Source organism: Phacochoerus africanus, chromosome X (assembly GCF_016906955.1).
Source record: "Phacochoerus africanus isolate WHEZ1 chromosome X, ROS_Pafr_v1, whole genome shotgun sequence".
Classification (NCBI taxonomy): Eukaryota; Metazoa; Chordata; class Mammalia; order Artiodactyla; family Suidae; genus Phacochoerus; species Phacochoerus africanus.
Window position 1 is genome coordinate 56,084,812 of NC_062560.1, and position 22,390 is coordinate 56,107,201.

At 44.4% G+C, this 22,390-nt stretch overlaps 1 protein-coding gene across 1 annotated transcript in view; it reads left to right on the forward strand.

The window, feature by feature from the left end:
- Nucleotides 1-3,663: 3,663 nt before the first annotated feature.
- MSN (moesin) overlaps nt 3,664-22,390 on the forward strand; it is a 63,978-nt gene continuing 45,251 nt past the window's right edge. Inside the window, exon 1 of the mRNA XM_047765881.1 lies at nt 3,664-3,882. Within this exon, the coding sequence (XP_047621837.1) occupies nt 3,871-3,882 (12 nt within the window). The 5' untranslated portion in view covers nt 3,664-3,870. The remainder of the gene's footprint in view (nt 3,883-22,390) is intronic.

Genomic DNA, 22,390 nt, shown 5'->3' on the forward strand with positions numbered 1-22,390 from the left:
ATTGAAGCAGGGGAAGGAAGAGAGAAGGACTCAAATTGTATAGTTTTAAGCTGATATTTGTCCTCATCTCTCTGCCACATTTTTCTTCTATGAATGAGGGAGTAGAGCAACTCAGAGGCTTAGTTAATTCTTTACCCAAGCATCAGCCAAGAGCAATTGTGCAGAGTGAAGCAGAAGAGATCTATTTAGATGTAAAGAAGGTCTTTTTAACTGTGATGAAAATGAAAAGCAGCCCTCAGAAAGTTCTGAGTGATGGCACACTTCAAACTTCTACCATCCAATGGATTGGGAAGGAGTGCTTCTTTATTCAAAGTATTTCTTGGGATTCAGGACTGCTTTCTATCCATTTCCTCTCTGATATTGCTTCTTTTGCACTATGTGTCCTCTGAAAGAGGAATGCCACTCAGAATGCAGAAGTTTTTTACTTCTTTTCTTTATATCTTGAGTAGGAGGTGATTACACGTCCAATCTCATTTCTCTCTTGAGCCCGGCATAGGCCTTCACATAAATCAGCCTTATGCAGTTCTTGCTTGCCATTTCCATGACTCTGACATTCAGACTTACTGCAGTTTTGGAACAGTTCTAGTCCCCTAGGAACCCTGAGCCTATCAACTAGATCTCATGCTCTAAAGCTCAGGTCAAATCTTCTTTTGCATCTCCTGTCTTCTGATTCAGATTCCCCCCAGCCAGCTTCTTTGGATTCTAGCTCTAGTATGTCCTTATACCACCATCTGCTCATACTGGCTCTTACCTAGGTTTACTGTTTGAAAAATACTTGCCTGTTTCTCCTCGGCCTTTGAATCCAGCTTTTCTAAAAACCCAAGTGTCTTCATATTTCTTACTTCCCTCACCCAGGGTAGCCAACATATGTGGGGATGTTTAGCCCTTATTCTCTTGTCTTCTCTCTACAAACACTGGCATAAACCTTTTCATATCTAAACCTAATCGTCAGGATTACTCTGGCCTCAAGAAGATTGAGCTAACCCAACTCACATGGGATCTTGGAAGGGTGTGGGGTGGGTGGGGAGAGAAGAAGTTTTGACCATATAGACATGAAGTACTTTACAAAAAGAAACAAAGGCATGTTTTCCCTGGCCATCTTGAAGGATAAGAGAGCACCTCAGCTGCCTCTGCTCTGCTTTGGAGACAGAATATGGGTCCCTCCTAACCACAGAGTTTCAAGCCTAACCTTCAAGCAATGTCCAACTGCTTGAACTTCATAACCACAACCAGTTTCTGTCTGGTGAAGTGGAAGGTGACACTACTCGCCTGGTTCTAGCCTTCAAAAATTCTTGCTTGTATTATGGCAATAGCTTAAGTGAGCTTTTTGCCTTTGCTATTACTCCTGAGTCCATTCTCTCCACACTAGTTGCCCAATCTTGGGTAAGTTATTTCCTCTTTTGGATCCTCGGTTCCCTTTGCATGGATTGGGGCTGGATTAAAGAGTCTCTGTTAGTCTATGCTTTCCTATCCTTCTCTTCCCTAGGGGAACAACTACCTTCTTCTCTCTCAGTCCCTCTTTCCATCAATTTACTTAGCCTCTGTACCCTTTGACCTTCCTTCTGCAGTTTAGACTCCTATGTCTCTTCTTCCTTTTAATACTCTGTTTGGATGCTTGATACTCCCTAACCAGCTCTTTTATGTGTATCTTGGGGAGGGGTGGCAGGCATGGGATATGGGGGATGACACACAGGGAGTTTCCACTTTCCAGGATGGATAATGAAAGTTGGAGTTTCCAATCAACTTCCCCTCCCCCTTTAGGCTCTTAGCCTAGTTACAGGCCCTGTGGGCTCTAGAATATAAATGAGGGAATCAGTGATTTCCTTGAACTTTTGGGAGGAAAGGACCACGGCAATGTCAAGGGATGTGATTGGGTGCCATTGATACTCATACTGCTGAGGCTTTCTGAGGAGTTCTGCTCTTCCTTGGGTAAATTACTCAATTCAAGAAAACCATTTGGGAAGAGAGAACTTTGCTTACCCTAGCACACATCAATGAATCTTGGCAGTAGTGAGAGAAACTGAGGTACAGTGACACATGGATACTATTGAACTGTGAAAGCAGAGGAGCAGAGAATAGGAATGCTGATTCCTGAGAGCAAATGCAAGGCTGGTCCCTATGCAACCCTACTAGACTCATCTATTATCCTAGGGAGTCTACTTCCTTTCTTTTTTTTTTTTTTTTCCTTTTTAGGGCCACACCCAAGGTATATGGAAGTTCCCAGGCTAGGGGTCAAACTGGAGCTACAGCTGGTGGCCTATGCCACAGCCACAGGAACATGGGATCTGAGCCACATCTTCGACCTACACCACAGCTCACAGTAATGCTGGATCCCCAACCCGTTGAGCGAGGCCAGGGATTAAACCCACATCCTCATGGATACTAGTCAGATTTGTTTCTGCTGTGCCACAACAGGAACTCCCTCTAGGGAGTTCCTTTCTTATCCTTTTATAATGACAGAGTGGGAAAGGACCTTGGAAGCCCAGGAGCCCAGCCCTTTATTTTTACAGAAGGGGAAACTCAAGCCCAGAGGGGGGAAGGGACTTACCCAAAGGCTACACAGTGGTCAGAGAGTGAGTTAATGACAAAGCTATGCTGAAATCCAAGTGACCAGACCACCCTTCTCAAATATCCTTTTCATTGCCCTGAGGTGGCTCATTGTCTCTGAAGTATATGTTGCCCTATCTCAAAAAGAATACAGACCATGCCTCCGCACAATTTCCAGTGGATAGGGGTAAAAAGGACTATGGCTAGTCAATTTCAAACTAAAACTCAGACTTAACTGTTACAGTCTAGAACACCTCTATCCTGGTATTCTGTGACCTTGACAAGAAACAGAAAGTGTGCTGGTAGACATATCTCAAAGGAGTGGACTGGTGGGTGCATCTAATCTGGGGGAATTATCAGAAAGTGAATCAGGTATCAGGTGAATGTGTTGGGGGGGGGACTAAAGGATCAGGGCATTGATTTGAAGAAGGTGGAGACTAGGATTTGAAGGAAGGAAAGTGAATAGAGGACAGATATGGGGAAAAGCAGCCAGATTCTGATTTAAAAAATGAGGATTGAGCAAGAGTGGAGATGATATATGATGGGAAAAACAATATAGAGTCCCACAGAAGAGAATCAATGAAGTGTTGGAGAAGCTGAGGCAGTTTAGCCAAGAGAAGTTTCAGGGCATATAGGATCTAAGACCTTTGAGGACTTGCTGGGAGCAGAAGGGGATTTGTGTGGCCTCAGGGAGCAGAGCTGGAGCCACAGAAAAGAGGAATTCAGACACACGTGGGAAAAACTTTCTGAGAGTCAGAGCCATCTTGAGAGGAAACCAAGAGTTTTGATAGGTAGTGAGCTCGCCATTACTGGAAAGTTGCTGTCAGGGCTGTAAGCCTCTTTCCAGGGTGCGGCCTAGGGCCTGGCCCTACTTGGAAGTGGGGCGGGATGGCCCGGATGCGGAGGGTCAGGGGCTGTGAAGCGGGTGGGAGAGGGGCAGGCGGACTCTGGTTGGGGTGGGAGCTCCCACTGGAACGCTCAGGTCCAGCCTAGCCCCCAAGTAGCTGGTGTGGCCCGACTGGGCTGGGCTGGGCTGGGCGGGGCGAGGCCAGCGGCCAAGGAGAAGGCGGGCGCGAGGGCGGGGAGCGGCGCGGAAGCTCGGCCACATAAAGGAGCGGGCGGCGCGACGGGGGTGGCTCTTTCCTGGGTGGGGTTTGTGAAGTCGTGGCCCGTTAGCAGGAAGCGGAGCAGTCGCCCCGAAGCTAGCGAGAGGCCCAATCCGAGCCCCCAGTGTTCGGAGTCCGAGCCTTGTGTACTGCGTGCTCAGTGCCGCCCGACAGCTCCCAGCCAAACTTCGCCAACTCCGCCGCCTTTGCCGCCACCATGCCCAAGACGGTGAGTGCCCAGGGTGGGCGCTGCCGGCCCTGGGGGGGAGGTGCTCTTGCGGACCCTGGTGGCCCCTGCCTGACGGCCCTGGTCTTGGCCAGCCACCCGCCGGCTCGCGGTGCCGCGCCCTCCGCAGTGGCCTGGCGTGGGGAGGGGCGGGGGTGGGGTCCGGGTCCGGCGCGCCGTCGCGGTAAGGGGGTCTAGGGATAGAAGCACGAGCCGGGCGGGGCCGACCTCTTTCTCAGATTACAGTTTCTTGTGTATGCAGTGCGACAGTTAGTGAAGGCTTCTTTGGGGGCCCAACGTCTCCTTTTACTCCTGAGGGGCCCTGGGCACAGGGGAGAGGACTCTAGTCCGGAGGAGGACCCTTACCCAGTCCAGGAATTGGTGCCTTTATGAAGCAAGTCTGCCACTGCCCAGGAGGGGCCATGGGAACTAAGAAGCAAGGAGGAGTGTGGGAGCTGCTCAGTGCATCCCCAAACCCCCACTCACCTTTCCCACAGCTTCCCCAGGCGGCTTCAGATGTTTCCCACTAGAGGGGGAAGAGAAAGTTGTGGACAGACTCATTGAGGCCTCTTGCTTTTACCTGGGAAAGCTAACACTTCACTAGGCACTAGTCTGAAGGAAGGTCTGCTCTATCTCCGGTGGGGGCGGTGGGGGGGGCAGAGAGGACTGGTTTCTTCCTCCTCTCCACTGCTAAATCGTCTTTCTCATTGCTTACTGGCTCTCTATCCACTCCGGACTGTTCTGTGAGGTGTGGAATCTCCTGTGGGGCCACACCTTTCTAGAGTGGTGGTAGCTTCTAGGATCTGGTCTCCACCCCACTGGCTGTTGTGAGAAGAGCAGAAGCCTCCTGGGAGTGGGGCCTACGGGGCCGGATGCCCAGGAGGGAGGGGAGGAGGGGTGTGCTTGAATAATGAGCCCTGCTTGCTTTTGTGCAAGTCATGCCAAATGCCTGTTGAGGCCTTTCCCTTGCTCAGGAAGGCAGGGTGACCATCCTGGCTTGAGTCCCTTAGGCCAAGTAGCTTGTTACACTGGTTTAGGCAATGCAGTTCCCCCTGACCCCTCTCCCTAGGGCTGCCTGAGCCTTTTAGAGGTAAGATAGTGACTGGTAGTCTTGAGAAGGTCTGAGAGCCCCTGGAAAAGAGGAGTGGGGGCCTGGTTCTTTGGGCGTGTGCTGAGCTTTGGTTGCCACGTTGCTGTGTTCCAGCCTTACTGCCAAGTCATTCTTGCCTTTCCAGAACCCTGTCCTTTATTTTTTTTAATTAATTAATTAATTTATTTTTTCTGCTGTACAGCATGGGAACCAAGTTACACATACATGTATACATACTTTTTCCTCCCATGAGCCCTGTCCTTTAAACACACCAAGTTTTCAACAAGTGTGTACTTCTACCATCTCTCTTTTCAGTTGCTCATGGTTTTGTGACATGGGGCTTTACCACACTCCCCCACCCCCTCTCTGCCCCACATACACACAGTGACAGAGAATGGTTTTGAAAAGGCAGGGGGGGAAATAAAAACACTGTTTCTGCCATCACAGGGGATTATAAAGATCCTTCCAGGAGCCTCTCTTTGGGTTTATCTCTCTGTGGTTGACTCCTTGACTCCTCTTCAGATGTGGTTTTGCCTAAATAGGTGGATGGATCTCTCGGAATAGATTGTGCCCCATAACCTCTCCTCTCTAGTGGCATCTCTCATCCTCAATCCTGAGATATCTCATTTAAACACAACTTGATAGGCCTGGAAATTGTCTCAAAGTTATCTTAACCATCCTATCTCAATCAAAAGTAGCAAAGAAGACAGCATGGTTATCCTTTTCCTGCTATGGAGAGAGACTGGAGTATGAGTTGTTTGAGGTCAGGCCTAGGGTACTGAAAGTACCTGAATACTGAAAGTATTTTTATGCAGATTAACTGATATTTGAATCAAGTTGCAAAGAGAAGGATGAATTTTGGTAGATTGGAAGCTTTGGATGATTTCTCAGCTGTGTGACTTCAAGAAATGGTCATCTTTTAGGAGAAACAACTTTATCATGCTTTTTAAGATCTCCAGTCTTAACCTGAAAGGGACTTTAGACACTGTCTATGTAGTATGTCTCTCTCTCTCTTTTTTTCTCTCTGTTTTAAACTAATGAGGATATTTAGGCCTACAGACAAACACCTAAGGGCACATGATGACAGAATCAAATTGGGGTCCATGCTTTTTGATGCTCATCATGTTGACCCTCTGTTCTGTTTCAGCGAAAGATTTAAGTTGAGCCCCTTCTCTTGCTGAAAGCAAATTTCCCCCTATTCTCAGGCCTTTTTGTCCTCAGATAAAAGGAAGTGGATGATTTGGGCAAAGTAACCAATGTTGGCTTTTGTATTGTCTCCTGGTGAGAGTTAGAAGTGTCACAAGGTGCCTCCTATTACTTTTCTCATTCCTTAACCCAATGCTGAGGCATCTAGGGGCACAGTCTAATTCACTGCATACCAGCTAATAACTTTAATGAAGGGAGAAAATTCCTTGTTCTTCATTCCTTCTTCACTAGTGTGCTTTAGGCTATTTCTGGAGTATGACAGATAGGGAAGGGTAGTGGACAAATCAAATCCGTTCATTCATATGAACTATGTGTACAATCTGTCCAGGGTTGCTTTCACTTTTACAGCCAATTTTCTCTCTTAGTCACCCAGCTCCCTTTAAATCTGTTAAAACATATCCCTCTGTACCCTTTCTCCACCAATTCTTGGATTCTGCTTCTACTTCCCAGTTTCCTGAGTCTGCTTTAGTAGCTAGAATGGAGCAGATTATTAACTGCCATCTGTAATTTCTGGTGATGATAAGACAGTTGTAAAAAAAATATCCCCCTCCACCCTCTTTAAATTTTTTTTTAGATCACAAAGTCTTTGGGACTCTCACAGATTCCCTAAAAAGTGACTGTTTTGAATTTTCAAGGTATTCTTGAATTTTTGGTTTATTAGAGTTGAAAAGGCTCTTCACAATTGTTGAGTCCAGTTGTTGTCATTGTATAGATGGTGAAACTGAGATCCACAGATAGGAGGACTTGACCTAGAAGGATGCAGCAAGTCAGTAGCAAAGCTAGGATTTGAATCTGGGTCTTAGAGGGCCAGTCTTGGTAAAACCTCTTCAGTTTGCTGAGTTTTTAGCCCTAGCTCAACAGGTCAGGAGAAAGGTGATCGAATAGTCATTGATGGGAGAAACCATATGAGCAGATATAAGGAGTCCAGCTCCTTAAAGGATTTGAAGGCTTCTGGGTCTGCATTCAGCTAAACTTTAACAGGGCCTATGTGGACTGTTTATTCTCCTGTCATTCTTAGCATTGCTTGAGCCATTCGAGTGGCACTAAAGTGATACTTGGTGAATAGGAGGCAGAATCTGTCTCTTAACCCTTGAATCAGCCCTGCCTGGAGATTTCAAGGGCAGATGAGGGATCAGGAATGGAGGTTATGTGAGAGAGACTGACATTTTGAGTCCTGCATCTGTCCACTTCTTTGGTCCTCCAGCTCACTTGGCCCTTTGTGAAAGTTTCGATGATAAAGCAGGAACCATCTTGGGGGTTTCCTTTAGGCTTCTCCTTGAATAACTTTCTGGGAAGAGAGGGGATAGTGGGGTAGGAGACCTTTTGTTGGACCTTGCAACGTACCAACTAATCTTTACTCTGTCATATTAGGCTTAGAGAGGGGAAAGTTGCTCTCTGAGTGGGTGACAGAGATGGTATTGATCACTAGTCTACTGACTGTTAACAATTATCCAGCTGCCTGAAACAATAGCTTGTTTTAAGGGTGTTCTTTTTACTTTTGTCTCTCTTCCTCCTCTCGGAAGTTTGCTTTATTGAATGCTGGAGGTTTAGAAGTTATCTGGTGGTCTATTTTGGGATAATCTGTTGTTCAGGTGAAGGAGGTGTTCTTGTCATGACTGACTGGTTTTGCTCTTCATCTCTTCTCCTATTTCATTCTTGATAGAGCTGAAAAACTTTTCAATTCCAGTTTCTGATTTGTAGTACAGGAGCAATCACTTGGAGGGTTAGCTCAGGACTCCATTGATTTAGAAAGTGGAAATGGCAAGTAGCACTGACTTGATAGTTTTTCTTCTTTCCCCATGTAAGAAGAACATCTCTGTCCTCAGTAAAGTGATCCAAATGAAGTGGGCCTTTAGGCAGTTCTTTCTTCAGGCCCTCAGTCTCTACAGCTTGTCATGAAGGAATACATACACTCTAGGGACCCTTCTAGTACTGATCATGAAAGCCTTGATGGTATAGACTCAAGCGTCCCATTTGTATGTCTATTCCTTCATACATTCTTTTGAGTGCCTAAAATTTGAGTGCCTTCTCTGTAACTGACAGTGTGCTAGGCTATGCTGAGAATACAGAGTTGAACAGCACTTGCTAAAATGTATCTTCTTGTCCCCTCCTACCTCTGGAGTGCTGGATACTGAGCTCAGAATAGAGAGTTTCTAGCTTGGGAATTGGTTTGTCTCATAAGTAGCTCAGACAAGAACACTGGCATGAGTATTCTTGGTCATTTCTTCTTGAGTCTATGGAGGGGAAAGGACTATGGCTTTTCTGACTGAGAAACAAGAAAGAAATCAACTGAGACTATATTATGATGGCTGTGGGTTGACTGAAGAGCCTCAGACAAACACAAACAACTCGTGGGTTTTCCTCCCCTTTCTTCTAACTGCCTGGATGTAGCATTACCCCCCACCCCCGTAGCTCTTATTCTTTTTTTTTTTTTTTTTTTTTTTTTTTTTTTTTTTGTGGCTCTGCCCAAGGCACATGAGAATTCCTGAGCCAGGGATTGAACTCGCACCACTGCTGTAACCAGAGCGACAGCAGTGACAAGCTGGAGTCTTAGCCCTCTGAACCATGAGGGAACTCTGCCCCCTCCCACCCCCGACCCAGAGTTCTGCTGATTCTGCTGAGAGGCCAGAAAGCTACTGAGTTATATTTGTTTTTGTTTTTGTCTTTTTTTTGTTGTTTTCTAAGGCCACACCTGTGGCACATGGAGGTTCCCAGGCTAGGGGAGCTAAAGCCGCCAGCCTACGCCAGAGCCATAGTAATGCGGGATCTGAGACTGTCTGCAACATATACCACAGCTCATGGCAATGCAGGATCCTTAGCCCACCGAGCAAGGCCAGGGATCAAACCCGCAACCTCCTGGTCTCTAGTTGGATTCATTAACCACTGAGCCATGAAGGGAACTCCTGAGTTATGTTTTAAGTTTACTTTTAAGCTCTTGAGTGTGGTAGTTAGATAAACTATTAGACAGTGAGTAGCTGGTGGCCATAAACCAATCTCCTGAAGTATCTACCACCATTGAGCTGAGGGCTAACTGTGGGGTACAGCATTTCAAATTCACCTGCTCTTAGGATGACACATATCTTCCTCAGCCTTAAGCTTCCCTTTTAGCTGATTGTTCTGGGTGGTCTGAGTTTCTCACAGGAGCCTTTTGGAATTATAGGACAACTGAGCTGGCCTTAAAATTTTTCATTCAAATTTAGTTTTATATTTTAGATGGGGATACCAAAGCCCAGGAAAAAAAAAGTGATTTGAATGAACTGGTAATAAGACTGGGACTAATATCCAACTTGCTTGGCCCCAGGTTAGGGGAGGAATTTCGAATGTCTGTCTTTTAAATGGCACTTGCTGTGTGGTGCTCAGTGTTTTCTCCCTCTGTGCTGCGGGTGATTTGACCATAGTGTTAAAATGATCTTGGGAAGAGCAGGTCCTTCTGAGAATGTTGAGCTGACCTCAAATGTGACTTTGTATGGTGATAATAGAGGTGGTTCAAGCTCTGACCTTGCTTTTGGGATTCTTCGCAGTATTTCCTAGGAAGGTAAGTGTTTTGTTTGGGTGGTGGAAAGTGGATGTATGCGCTGAAGGGAGGTAAGAAGGGGAGACTGGCCATATTTTCCTGCTTGAGTCTAGGCTTCACTGTCCTGAGAGCCTTTATTGAGTAATTTCATTTTCATATTCATAGCTAGAAAGATTATTCAGCTTCTTCAAGATCACATGAAGTTGGTAACAGTATTGAAAGGAGAACTTGGCGCTCCTGATTCCCAAGTTAGTGGTCTCTCACTGGATTTGCCTGATTTGGAAGGATGACTCTTTTCACCCAGGGGACACAGACTTCCAGAGAATTGGCTCTGTGGTGATTACATTAACAATATGGCCACAATGGAGTTCCCCTAAATAGCTTCTGCTGTAGCAGGTTTTAGTCAGTGGGTGACTCAGTTCTTCTGGGGCCTCAAAATGACTTTTTTCTCTTCCTGCCTGCCCCTCACCCAAATTCCCCACTTTCTCTTTGCCACTTAAATTTTTGAGCTCTGTCCTCTTTGTATTCTGACTTAATGCTCCAGCTTGACCAGTTCCTTGAGTTAGGAGACCATAATGGTACTTTTTTTCCACTTTGGTGACAATATTTGCTGCTTTGCAACCATTTGAATACAGACTGGAGTCTCCCACCTTAACCCGCACTACTCATCTCTAGGTTTTGTAGGCCAGTGAGGGTACCTAGCTAGCCATCCATATAAGGACATTTTAGGCCTTTATAGAAACAGAGCATGGAGTATTGGTGAAAAGCATAAACTTTGGAACCAGACTGTCTGGATTCAAATCCCAGCTGTGTCCAGTTAGTTTTGTAGCCTTGGGCAAGTTACTTAATTTCTCTGCCTCCTTTTCCTCAACTGTAAAGTGAAGATAAGAGTAGTACCTATCTCATGGGGTTGTTTTAAGAATTAAATGAAGCAGTACGTAAAGTGCTTAGAGCTGTGCCTAGCATCTAATCAGTGCTCTACAAATATTAGTTATTATTAATTATTTATGGAACTACCAAATGCCTAACCTTGTGCTAGGTAGGATGGGTAAGAATGAAGGCAGGCAGCTGCATTCTCACCATTTATTGAATGGCTACTAGGTACTGTTTACTATAATGGATACAGATAAATGAATAGAGGATACAATTGGTACTTTCATAGATGTCCTACTGGAGATTTAGGGCTAACTCACTTAAAGACAGTTTTTAAATGAGTTAAAAATGAGAGGAAAAAATGTATAATTTACATGATATTTTCTATAGATTTTGAAAAGAAGGGACACTAATGGGGCCTTGAAGGATGTATACGCTTGGGGGTAATGGCTGTTCTGGGTGGGACAGTGATATAGTTTTGGTACGTGGTTATAAACCAGGTGGCTCTAGGCCAGTGCTCTCTTGAAAATAAGTTTGTCTGAAATGAAGGAAGGCTTGACGTGATGATTGTTTCAAGGGGAGCCACAGAGTACATGTAAGTATAGACCAAGTTGCTCTTTCTAGGGTCAGTTGGAGTCAGTAGTCCTGTCTCAGTTGGCAGACCCCTTCTGAAGGGTTTGTTGGGGAAACTGCACCTTGGATTTTCCAGATTTAGGTGAATTAACTAAAACAAATTTGGTTGTCTTTGTTGCCCAAGTGGGTATGTGAGCAGCTCCTTCCTTCATGTTTCTGCATGAGCTAAACCAAGGAATAGAGCTAGTGATTACTCTCTTTAGGTCGGCAGCCTAAAAACAGCTTTCAGTTCTCTCAGTGGCTTTGCTATGAGATAGGTATTTGAGAAAGGATGGAAATGAGGGGAGGATTTTTTCATGTGTAATTGTGATAGGTTGAAAATTGTGGCATTTTCTGGCCAGGACCCAGCTGTAGCTTCTTATCCTTAAACTTGGAGAAAGGACCTTTTGGGTAACTTTAAAAGCACAACTTTTTGGTTGTGCCTAGAACTAGATTTAATGGCAGAAATAGATTTTATGCTCATTTCAGTGGGCTTGTGGCATAAGGCAAGTGTTGACATAACTCCTAGGCCAATGGTATGGGGACATACCACTGTGTTCACTTAGTAGTAATGATTTGCCAGGTAGCTTCCATGATTGGTGACTTTGAATGTTGAGGTTTCTTCCTGTCTCTGGTGACTCTTGTACTTTGTGGGAATTTGATAGATACTTTGTGTGGCTAGGCTATCGATTAGGGTCTAATGAAAGAAAAATTGAGATGTGGGCAAAGTATAATCCAGAGAAATCCTTTCCTAGATATTTATTTGGGAGGTAACAGGGGCCAGGGCCTAGGAGGGGGAATAAGGCCTACCTATCAGGCTTGGTCAACCTTTCCTTCCTTCTTTAATCCTGGCCTCCCTTAAATACCTGGGAAAGATCAAGGCTCATTTTCCTCCAGTAAAATATGTTTAGATAAGATTCCTGATCTTACTGTCTTGGTCTAGTCTGCCCCTCACTCCTCCCCTGTCCTTTTTCAGGAATTTAGCCTGAACGTTGAAGTATACCAAGAGGCTCTTACTGGTTGTAATCTTTAATTAGAGTTGACTAATCTGTGGTATGGATTTGGAGGGTGGGGGTCAAGGTAAGAGCCAATTTGGGTGTCATTAATTAAGTTGTACAAATCTTTACTATCCTCAAGGGATTTAAGTAAGCTAAACTTCTCTCCAAATATCCTTGCAGATATTCCTGAGGGATTGACTAACCCACAGAAATTCCTTTGTTGATAACAAAAGTCACTTAACATTTTTTGTCTTTGCACTTTTCCTTTCTCTAACTTGAAAACATCAACAACTTGAAAACATACAGTATCAGAAATATGTAACCAAAGTAGAGCAAAACCCTTTTTCCCAGGTTCCTTACTCTCACTTGATGAGAACATCTGCATTTTGCTTCAGGGTTATATTACACCTCTCTGCTGGTACATGGAGAGGTGCTCCAACAGAAGCTAAAGAGGGCCTGGGGAAAATTTAGATTTAGTTGCCTTTCTCTCTGCTATAGCCTGGGCATTTTTCTAAGGTTGGGAGTTTGCCTCCTGGCTTTAGGCCAGTTGCCAGAGGAAACCAATGACTAAAGGCTTCCTCCCTTCGATGTCAGCTTCTGGAACCTTTCCTGATGATTCCCTACCAGTCAAGTATGCCTTATTTGGCTATATTTTTCCCCCTCCAGTGCCTTTGCCACCTAAACTAGTCCCTTGTTCTTCTTTGGTACAAGGAATACCTTCCTCAAGTTGCCACCTGCAGCTTTTCTTTTTCCTTGCATAGGGCTTGTTTAGAGCAGGAGGTGAGGTTATTTGTTGGGCCTGGGGTGGGGGCAGGCAGTGAGAAAGGAGAGAGGAAGATGTGAGAGCTCTGGAATGACTGTGATTTCTCCACCCTGCTTTCTTATCTCTCCTTGCCCTCTTCAGTTTGCCTAGTCACCTCCCTCTAGCTTCTTACCTAGATGTCTGATAGCCTAAGAGTAGTCTTGCTTGGCCTGAAAATGCTCAGAGTGTAGGGGTTGATGGGGTGGGGCTGGGCTCTCAGCATCTGAAATCATTCTTCTAAAGCCTTCTAGTTGGTAAGTTCTTTAAGTGTGCCTTTGATATGCCAAGTCTTCGAACTTGACTTTCCTGAGTGTGCTGGGTCCAAGATCCTTCTGCCTCTTATTCTCAGTCTGAGCTGTCTAGCTTTAGCTTAAAAGAGCTGAACTTTTGACACAGCTTGGAGCACCTGTCTGGATTTTTTTTTTTTTTTTGCTTTTGCTTTTTAGGGCCGTACCCGCAGCATATGGAGGTTCCCAGGCTAGGGGTCAAATCAGAGCAGCAGCTGCTGGCCTACACCGTAGCCACAGCAACACTAGATCTGAGCCGCATCTGTGACCTACAGCTCATGGCAATGCTGGATCCTTTAACCCACTGGGCAAGGCCAGGGATCAAACCACCACCTCATGGTTACTAGTCAGATTTGTTTCTGTTGCACCACAATGGGAACTCCCCTATCTGGATTTTTTAAAAAATGCTTTGGAGTAGAAATGAAAAGAATGACAGATTGAATCAGAATATCTTGTTTTTAGTCTCCGCCTTTGTGACATTGGACAAATCACTTTAATGGCCTTAATTTTTATATCTATAAAATGAGAACATTGGCTTTTTCTGACAGTATGATTATTCATCCCCAGTCTTTAAGAATATAGTAAGAGGTTCTTGGAAAGGGTGTAACAACAGAGAACAGCGACTATTTGGAGAAGTTGCTCTTTGTTCTTTAGAATGGAATTGGGAGTGTCATTTTCCCCCCAGCTATCAATGTGTAAGTAGCCCTCTCTATTTTAGTGAGCTCTGCTTAGAGGTATTGGAGTTCAGCCTGCAAAGTATTGTTGCTGGCTAATTTGGGTCATTGGTGACTCCAGGAAGAATAGAAGACCCTTGAATTAGTTGTTCCAATAGGGAAGGGGAAGACCAAGAAACAAACCAAAACTGACATGCAAATGAGATTTGACTTCCTCTACTACCTCCCCCACAACATCCCTCTCCTTACAGTTATAAAATTGCTTTTGGCTGAGTCTTAAATTGCTAAACTCCCTTTCCCCTTCTTCTGTCTGAGTCACTGATGTGTTTATTACCCTTGGATGGGGAGAGCTAGGTGATGTGGTCTTGGGTGGAGTGAAGGGGAGACATTTCTAGTGAGGGAGAGTTCCACAAGCCTAGTGTTTAGCTTTCAACTGATCCTGCATTTTGTGACTATGACTTCCTTTGGGCAGACCTATAGATCAAAGAGGAAGGATTTCTGAATTTCCTGTGGGGGCCTAATGGGCTGATGGGGCATAAGCTAGTTTCTGGAGATGGTGTACCATTGGCTGGATCTGTTTTCGGCCTTCTTTTTCCTTACTGACATTTTATACAGAGCTTGCTTGTGAATCAAAGATCTCAGGCTCTATCTCAGCCACCTAGGAGTTGGCCATGAACATAATCTTCACCTGCCCTGAGCCTCCTGGAGTGAGGGCAATATAGGAGTTTTCTTGGTATCTTTCCTTTGGGTACAAATTTCTAGGGTAGTTTAATCAGAGAAGGCTTAGTTGGGGAAAGCTGGATGATGCTTTTGAGTGAAAGATTCTTCTCCAGCATTGAGCTGGAATGGTCTCAGGACCATGCAGGAACTTGGGGCTTGGAGCAGCCACCTTGCTGGCAGCCTTTCCTTCCCGGGGGACTCAACATGTGTTGTTAAGCATCCTAGTCACAGGTAGTAGATTAGAAAGGCTCTTGGTGAGGGAGAGTAGGGAAGTCAGTGGGAGAAGGAGAAGGGGAGAAGGAAAGAGGAGTCAATTACAAGAAGAGTGGTTATTTTTATACTTCTTCTTTTATGAAACCCAACATGGTATATGACAAAGTTTATCAAATAGAGGGAGACATCTTAAATAAGCCCACCATTTCAGCATAGCAATTATTATTTATGTGTATTTCTTATCACATCTCATGTATTTACCTTAAGTCTTCTATGGTGTAATTATACTGTACATTAAAAAATCTTACTTCTTTATCCCTGTTTGACATATCATTAAAAACTTAGGTAAATATTATTTAGTTTTAAAACACAAACATTTTAATGCCATTACAAAATTCCACCCAATAACTATGTCATAATTTACTATCCATTCACCTTTTGGGGGCATTTAGATTACTCCTAGCAGATTGGTCCAGTGTTTATAACACTGCAGTCAGTGAGAACAAGAGAAAATCTATACACCTTAGCATGACGGATATGGAGAGCCCTTTGATACTTGGCTCCATCCTAGCTCTCTCTTCAGACTCCCACTTGTTGCTCCATGTACACCATGCTGTAGCTTTGTGGGATCAAGTTTCCCCAAGTAATCCATACCTCTTATACATTTCACCTTTGGCATATGTTTTTTCTATTCAACTTGAAATGTTAGGTGTCTCTTCTTCATCTCTCCCACTCCATGCCACCTCCACTGGATGCCTTCTTTAATACTCCCAGGTAGTATTAGTTGTACTGTCTTCTATGTGCCCACTATACTTTCTAAGAATTTCTCATAATACCTACCACGTGATATTGCAGTTATCTGGGCTCTCGCACTTTCTCTTTTAGTAGTAAACTTGTGGACTTTAAAGTTTCTAACTACTCCTTCCCCAAGAAAGGGTTGTTTTTTTTCAGGTGATGGTTAGGGCTGGGTAGGCCTTTGATGAGTGCATAGTCAATGACAGACATGGAGCAGGGGAAGCAGCAGTAATGTATTCAAGGGATCCAACAGTGTTGGATGAGCACTTGGTAGGACATATTAGGCACCAGTAATAAAGAAAATACACTTTGGAGAGGGGGAGGGTGCATTAGCACCTGTAGGGAGGAGAGGCCTGAGAGAGTCCTTGCTGGCCTTGACCTACCAGTGCAAACTTCTCAAACCATTCCAAATCTCAGTTTCCCATTTGCAAAATAGAATAGTAATACCCTGCTTCTTAGGGTTATGGTGAAGATTTAGGCACTAATGCATCTGGAAATGCTCTGTGGGCTGTGAGGCACAGGGGAGGGAGGATAGGCCCAGGACATCCCATAATTTTTTTCCAGTTATCCTATTAAAGTTTTGTTCCATGTATGTTACCCAGCTTCTGAGCACAGAACATCAGATGCTACAGTTTCCCTGAGCAAACATTCCCATAGGCGCCCCACAACCTGATGCTTTTAGTGGGAGGTATGCAGAGAAGTCCAATCTACCCACTTACCTGGCAGCATAGCTCCACCTGGCCCCAGCACTGCCCTACTCAAGAAGGGCCACAAGTGGCTGAGGAGGGAGGTACCACCTTTTCCTCAGCTCATTAGCAACAAATGAGGGGTACTAGAGCAGAGGGTTTCCTAACATCCCCTGAGCTGGAGGTAGAAGTATTTATAGAAGCTACAGTAAAACTACGTACCTTTCAGGCCTTCTGGATGCAAACCAGCCATGTACTATTAGGACAGAACTGTGTCTGTCGCTGACTATATGCTTTTCAAGAGCCTGCCCGTCCCACCTGTCTTGGGCAAGCAGCTCGTGAAGAACCATCCAAGGTCTCTGGATAGGAATTCTTCTCCATCCAGTATGATTTTTGTTTTCTCCACATACCCATGACTTCTTCTTGCTGCTGTACTGGCCATTTGAAAACCCCTAACCCACCGGAGAATTTTATGTTTTATAAAGGAAGCACATTACTTAAATCTGTGGAAGATCTATTGGTCAACTATAAAACACAACAAGGGGAAAAGACTTGGTCAAGGTCATGTAGTGGGCAGAAGCAAGACTTGAACCCAGGACTCTCAGGAATGTATTCTTTTCATTCTATCAGCCTAGCCCACTAGGAATGTAAGTGTCATAGGAACAGGAGCAGTTTCTCACTACCCACTGTATCCCCAGCACCTGGCATAGGGAAGATGTTCAACAAATATTTGTTGAGTAGATACATTAATTACTACTATTGTCAAGTTGGAATTGTTTTGCACAGACTCCTTTGGCCATATCTGCTAGAAAGACAAGCAATAATTTCAGTGGCCCACTGGAAATTGCCTAATGTGGCCCAAGCAGAATGGAGTGGTGTAATGCCAAGGAATGGGGAAGAGTTTTCCCTCTTGTGTGCCTTGAAGAGACTGTTTACCTGTGAGTGGTCAGCTTGTTCATAGCCAATTTCCATTCCCTTTTCCCATGTCTTCACATAATATAGTTGTGTTCACACCAAAGGAGAAATTTCAAATCAAAGTTTTTAGTGGATTCTGGAGTTCCCGTTGTGGTGCGGTGGAAACAAATCCGACTAGGAACCATGAGGTTTTGGGCTCGATCCCTGGCCTTGCTCAGTGGGTTAAGGATCTGGCGTTGCAATGAGCTGTGGTGTAAGTCATGGATGCAGCTCAGTTCTGGCATTGCTGTGCCTGTGGCATAGGCCAGCAGCTATAGCTCTGATTAGACCCATAGCCTGGGAATCTACATATGCCACGGGTGTGGCCCTAAAAAAAAAAAAAGCAATTAAAAAAATTAAAAAAAAAGTTTTCAGTAGATTCTAACAGGTAGCCATGTAAGCATTTCTATCTGCTTTTGTTGTGGGTTTTTTGGTTTGTTTGTTTGTTTGTTTTTGTCTTTTTGCTATTTCTTTGGGCTGCTCCCGCGGCGTATGGAGGTTCCCATGCTAGGGGTCTAATCGGGGCTGTAGCCACCGGCCTATGCCAGAGCCACAGCAACGCAGGATCTGAGCCACGTCTGCAACCTACACAGCAGCTCACGGCAACGCCGGATCCTTAACCCACTGAGCAAGGGCAGGGACCAAACCCACAACCTCATGGTTCCTAGTCGGATTCGTTAACCACTGCGCCACGACGGGAACTCCTCTATCTGCTTTTATGAAGAAACCTGGAGCTTGGCCCTGGGGTACGTATTTGAAGCATTACCCAGTTTTTAAAAGTTTTTACTTTTTTTTTGGTATGTGGGCTGCTCATTGTGGCATGGCCAGCAGTCAGGACTGCATTGTGTAATCTAATCCGGAGAGGTTTGTGCTCCTGAGGTTTAAGGATTGAATTGGCTTCTCTTCTCAGAGATGAGTAGGACCAGACACAGATCAAGGAGGACAACAAGGAAATCCTGTAGACCATCATGTTGGGGGACCCAGCAGCCGAGTTCTGCTATTGCTGCTGTTGTCACCACCACTGCCATTGCCATCACCCAGGCTACCTTAGGGCCCAAAGCTGCATATCTGCAGATCTGGGCCTGTTTTTGTCAAAGTAGGATAATTTGGGGAGTAATAGGTGGTACTCTTCCTCCCATACATTCCTGAGAGAGGGATGTGGTCAGCATTTGGGAGGTATGTTTAGGCCTACTCTATAGGGTTGGGTGCCCTAAAATATCAAGAGCCTCTGAAGGTCATCTTGTCTTTTTTTTTTTTTTTTTTTTTTGCTTTTTAGGGCCTCACCCATGGCATATGGAGGTTCCCAGGCTAGGGGTCCAATTGGAGCTACAGCTGCCAGCGTACACCACAGGCACAGCAATGCGGGATCTGAGCCACGTTTGCAACCTACACCACAGCTCACGGCAACGCCGGAACCTTAGCCCACTGAGCGAGGCCAGGGGTCGAACCTGCAACCTCACGGTTCCTAGTCAGATTCGTTTTCACTGTGCCACAATGGGAACTCCAAGGACATCTTGTCTTTAAATGACTTTTTCCATCTGTTCTTATAGTGCTGAGCTAGACACCATACAGATAATGTTAATAGACCCAGTCTGTGCTTTTTTTGTTAGTACAGACTTAAATAAAACCAGACTATTTATTTTATAATTTTTTGATTTGTGTTTTCTCATTATGAAACTAATACATATTTGCTATAAGAAATAAAGCAGCACTGAAAAATATATCACCTGTCTTCTGCCCTGACTGTTTTCCAGAGAGAACCAATATTTATGTAAACCAGTTATTTATGTGAACTCAGACTCCTTTTTAAATTCATTCATATATATATGTGTGTGTGTATATATATATATAACTTTAAATACATACAAAAAATAAATCCATACTATGCTGCAACTTTTTTAAAACTTACTATGTGGTGGGCATCTTTTTATAGCAAATCAGATGTTAATATCTGTATGGGCTTATTAATAAGAAAATTGTCAAATGGGTGGAACACTTAGAATCTACACAAATGAAAAGGACTCATATTTTTCGTTGAATGGGAAATAAAGAAAACATTGTAAGGACTTGCCTGCCTGAGAGAGAAGGCTTTCTGGAGAAGGTGGGAATTGAGGACCCTTCTGTTGGTATGAAGGATAGGATGATGAAAGCTGTTCCCTTTCCAGGCTGGGTAGACCCCACTTCTAGAGATAGCTGTGATTTTACTTATGCCTAAGTGATCTTAGTTGAGTGATTCATGGTAGGGTAAACCACTTTCCTGTGCTTAAAATGGCCTCCTCCTTCTTCTGTGGTTTTGCCAGTTTGGGGTAGTTTGATTCCAGACAGTACCTGACTGAGAACCCTGTTCTTCAAAAGACCTCTGGCTGCTGGAGCTATCCAAGATTAAGTAAAGAAGTTGTGTGTGTGTCTGTGTGTGTGTGCGTGTGTGCGTATTTTGTTGGTGTGCATATGCCTTTCCAGTATTCCCCAAAGAAGAGCAGTGAAGCTGGGTTACAATCCCCTCACCTCATAATTACCATGGATCTTGTTCAAGTGGCAGAAAGGTGAAATTTTGCAGAGCTCTCAGCTCTAGCTGAGCTATCCAGTTAAAGAGTTGAGGAAGACAGTGATTTCTGAAATGCAAATAAATACAGTTGACCCTTGAACAACAGGGAGGTCAGAGTTGTCAACCCCTTCGTGGCTGAAATTCCACATGTAAATGTACAGTCTACCCTCCATATTTCTGGTTCTACATCTGCGGATTCAACCAATCACAGATTCAACCAACTGCAGATTGTGTGGTCCCGTAGTACCTATTTATTGAAAACAATCCACTTGTAAGTGGACCAGAACAGTTTAAAGCCATGTTGTTCAGGGGTCCATTTTGAAAAAAAAAAAAAAAAAAAGTCTAGCCCAGTGGCCACTTCTGGTCTTAGAAGCTTGCTAGGGTATTGATCATGGTGAACGAGTTAGGCTAGGCAAGGAGAAGCTGGCTTACCAGAAATTCAGGCTCTCTTCTGCCCATTCATGACATGCCCCGCCCTTCTCTTGTCTTCTTGGTTCCCAGACTTTCACAATGGGTGGAGCAGAGCTTCTGCTTGCACAGCCTTTAATCCTGGAGCCTCTGCCACCAGGGGTTGACCTTGACTAGGCTAGGCTTACTGAATGCATTATTGCCTTCCCCTTTAGACAAACAGGAAGCTGCCTGCAGGTTGAGTGATTGGAGCTTTCTGAATCCTTGTGAGGCAGGGAGAGCAAGGCCCTGAGGTCAGACTATGAAAAGAGAAAAGGAATGACATTTTAAAAAATTTCTTGGGCTATGGGAGAAGGCTTGGATCCAAAGTATCTTTAGGCATTTATTGTGGGCCAGGCTTGTAGGAAGATGTTTCAACACTTCTTGGCTGTGTGATCTTTTGGAAGTCTGTTAACCTCTCTGAGCCTCCCATTCCTCATTGGTAAAGTGGTGATGTTAATCCTCAGGGTTGGTGGGAAACTTGGGTAAGATAACATTAGAAAGTGCTAGAATGGGAGTTCCCTTTGTGGCTCATTGGGTTATGAACCTGAATAGTATTCATGAGGATGTGGTCTCAATCCCTGGCCTCGCTCAGTGGGTTAAGGATCTGGAATTGCCATGAGCTGTAGCCAAGTTTGCAGATGTGGCCCAGATTTGGTATTACTGTGGCTATGGTATAGGCCAGCAGTTCCGATTCAGCCCCTAGCCTGGGAACTTACATATGCCACAGGTGAGGCCCCAAAAAGCCAAAAAAAAAAAAAAGTTCTTGAATGTTGAATGTTATTTCTGTAGAATAGATCAAGCATCAACCTGAATCAAGCATACAGGATTTGGGTGCTCAGAGAAACATGAATCATATTTTTACAGCCTCTCTTGACAAAAGCAGTATAGTGTGTCAGTGGATAAAAGACTTTCACCTTGCCATTAAGAATGGTTATGATCCTTTAAAGGGTAAGCCTCAGTTATCAGGAAAAGCTCACTTCTGTGAAACAGATCATTTATAGACCATTTGGACCAATGATGCGTTGCCATATAATCAGTTCTCAACTATCCATAACAAAACATTTTTCTCCTAGCTATGTGTGGACTGACTGTCCTAAGCCATGTGAGCCAAGGGAATGCAAACTCCCTTAGCTCTTCTGGTAGTCCAAAGAAGACATAATTAGTTAGGTAAATATTTCCAAAAAATTCCTGAAGTAAAGCTATCCACTCAGGGTATTATTCTTAAGTTGATGTGGATAACTGACCTTAGCCAAAAGGAAAATGGTGAAGTTTGACCTCCAGAGTAAGGAAAGTGATGGCCTTCTATTTCCCGGGTAATTTATTGCCTCTATGACCATCCTTCCAGGCTGTGAACTCAGGTAAGGGTGACAAATTTATAAGACTGGGATTGGGAGAGAGGAAATCAAAGAATGGAGCTAGGAAAACCATGTGCGAGATTGCCTGATATGGACTGTTATCCCAGTGGGTTCTGGAAGAGTTCTTCCTAACCCCCGCTCTGCTGGGATTTAGCCTTTGTCAGAAGAGGCAACACTGAAGAAATCTTGAAAGAACTGCTAGATATCTCTCTGGGAAAGTCCCTCTGGGAACCTCTAGCTATTGAGCAGCCCAGAAAAGGGAATACTAGGGTAGGGGAGGGAATCTGGGAGTTATAAGTTTAGGGACTAGCTGCCTGCTTTCCAAGTAGTTCCCTGTTTAAAACAGCAGTGTCACATGTGAATTGAAGGAATCCCTTTATAAATTGGTTGGCATTGCCTTGCAGTTATTTTCCAGTGTTCCTAGCTGTTCTCATCCCATGTTTGGACTAAAAAAAGTCACCAACACAAATACTGATAATTATTTACATTTGTTTTATGCACTGTAGTTGTCAAAACAGTTTTTACCACTATTATTATGTCATTTGATATTCATTAACTCTCTCCAGTTGACAGGTTATTAACCTTGCTTTTTCATATGGGGGAACTGAAGCTCAAAGAGTTTAAGTCACTCTGCAGAAATTATTCAGCTAATGAATAAGGGAGACAGGGCATGAATGGGAAAAAAGAAGACTTTGGTATGAGACTGCATAGGATAGGTGATATAGGGACTTGGAGAA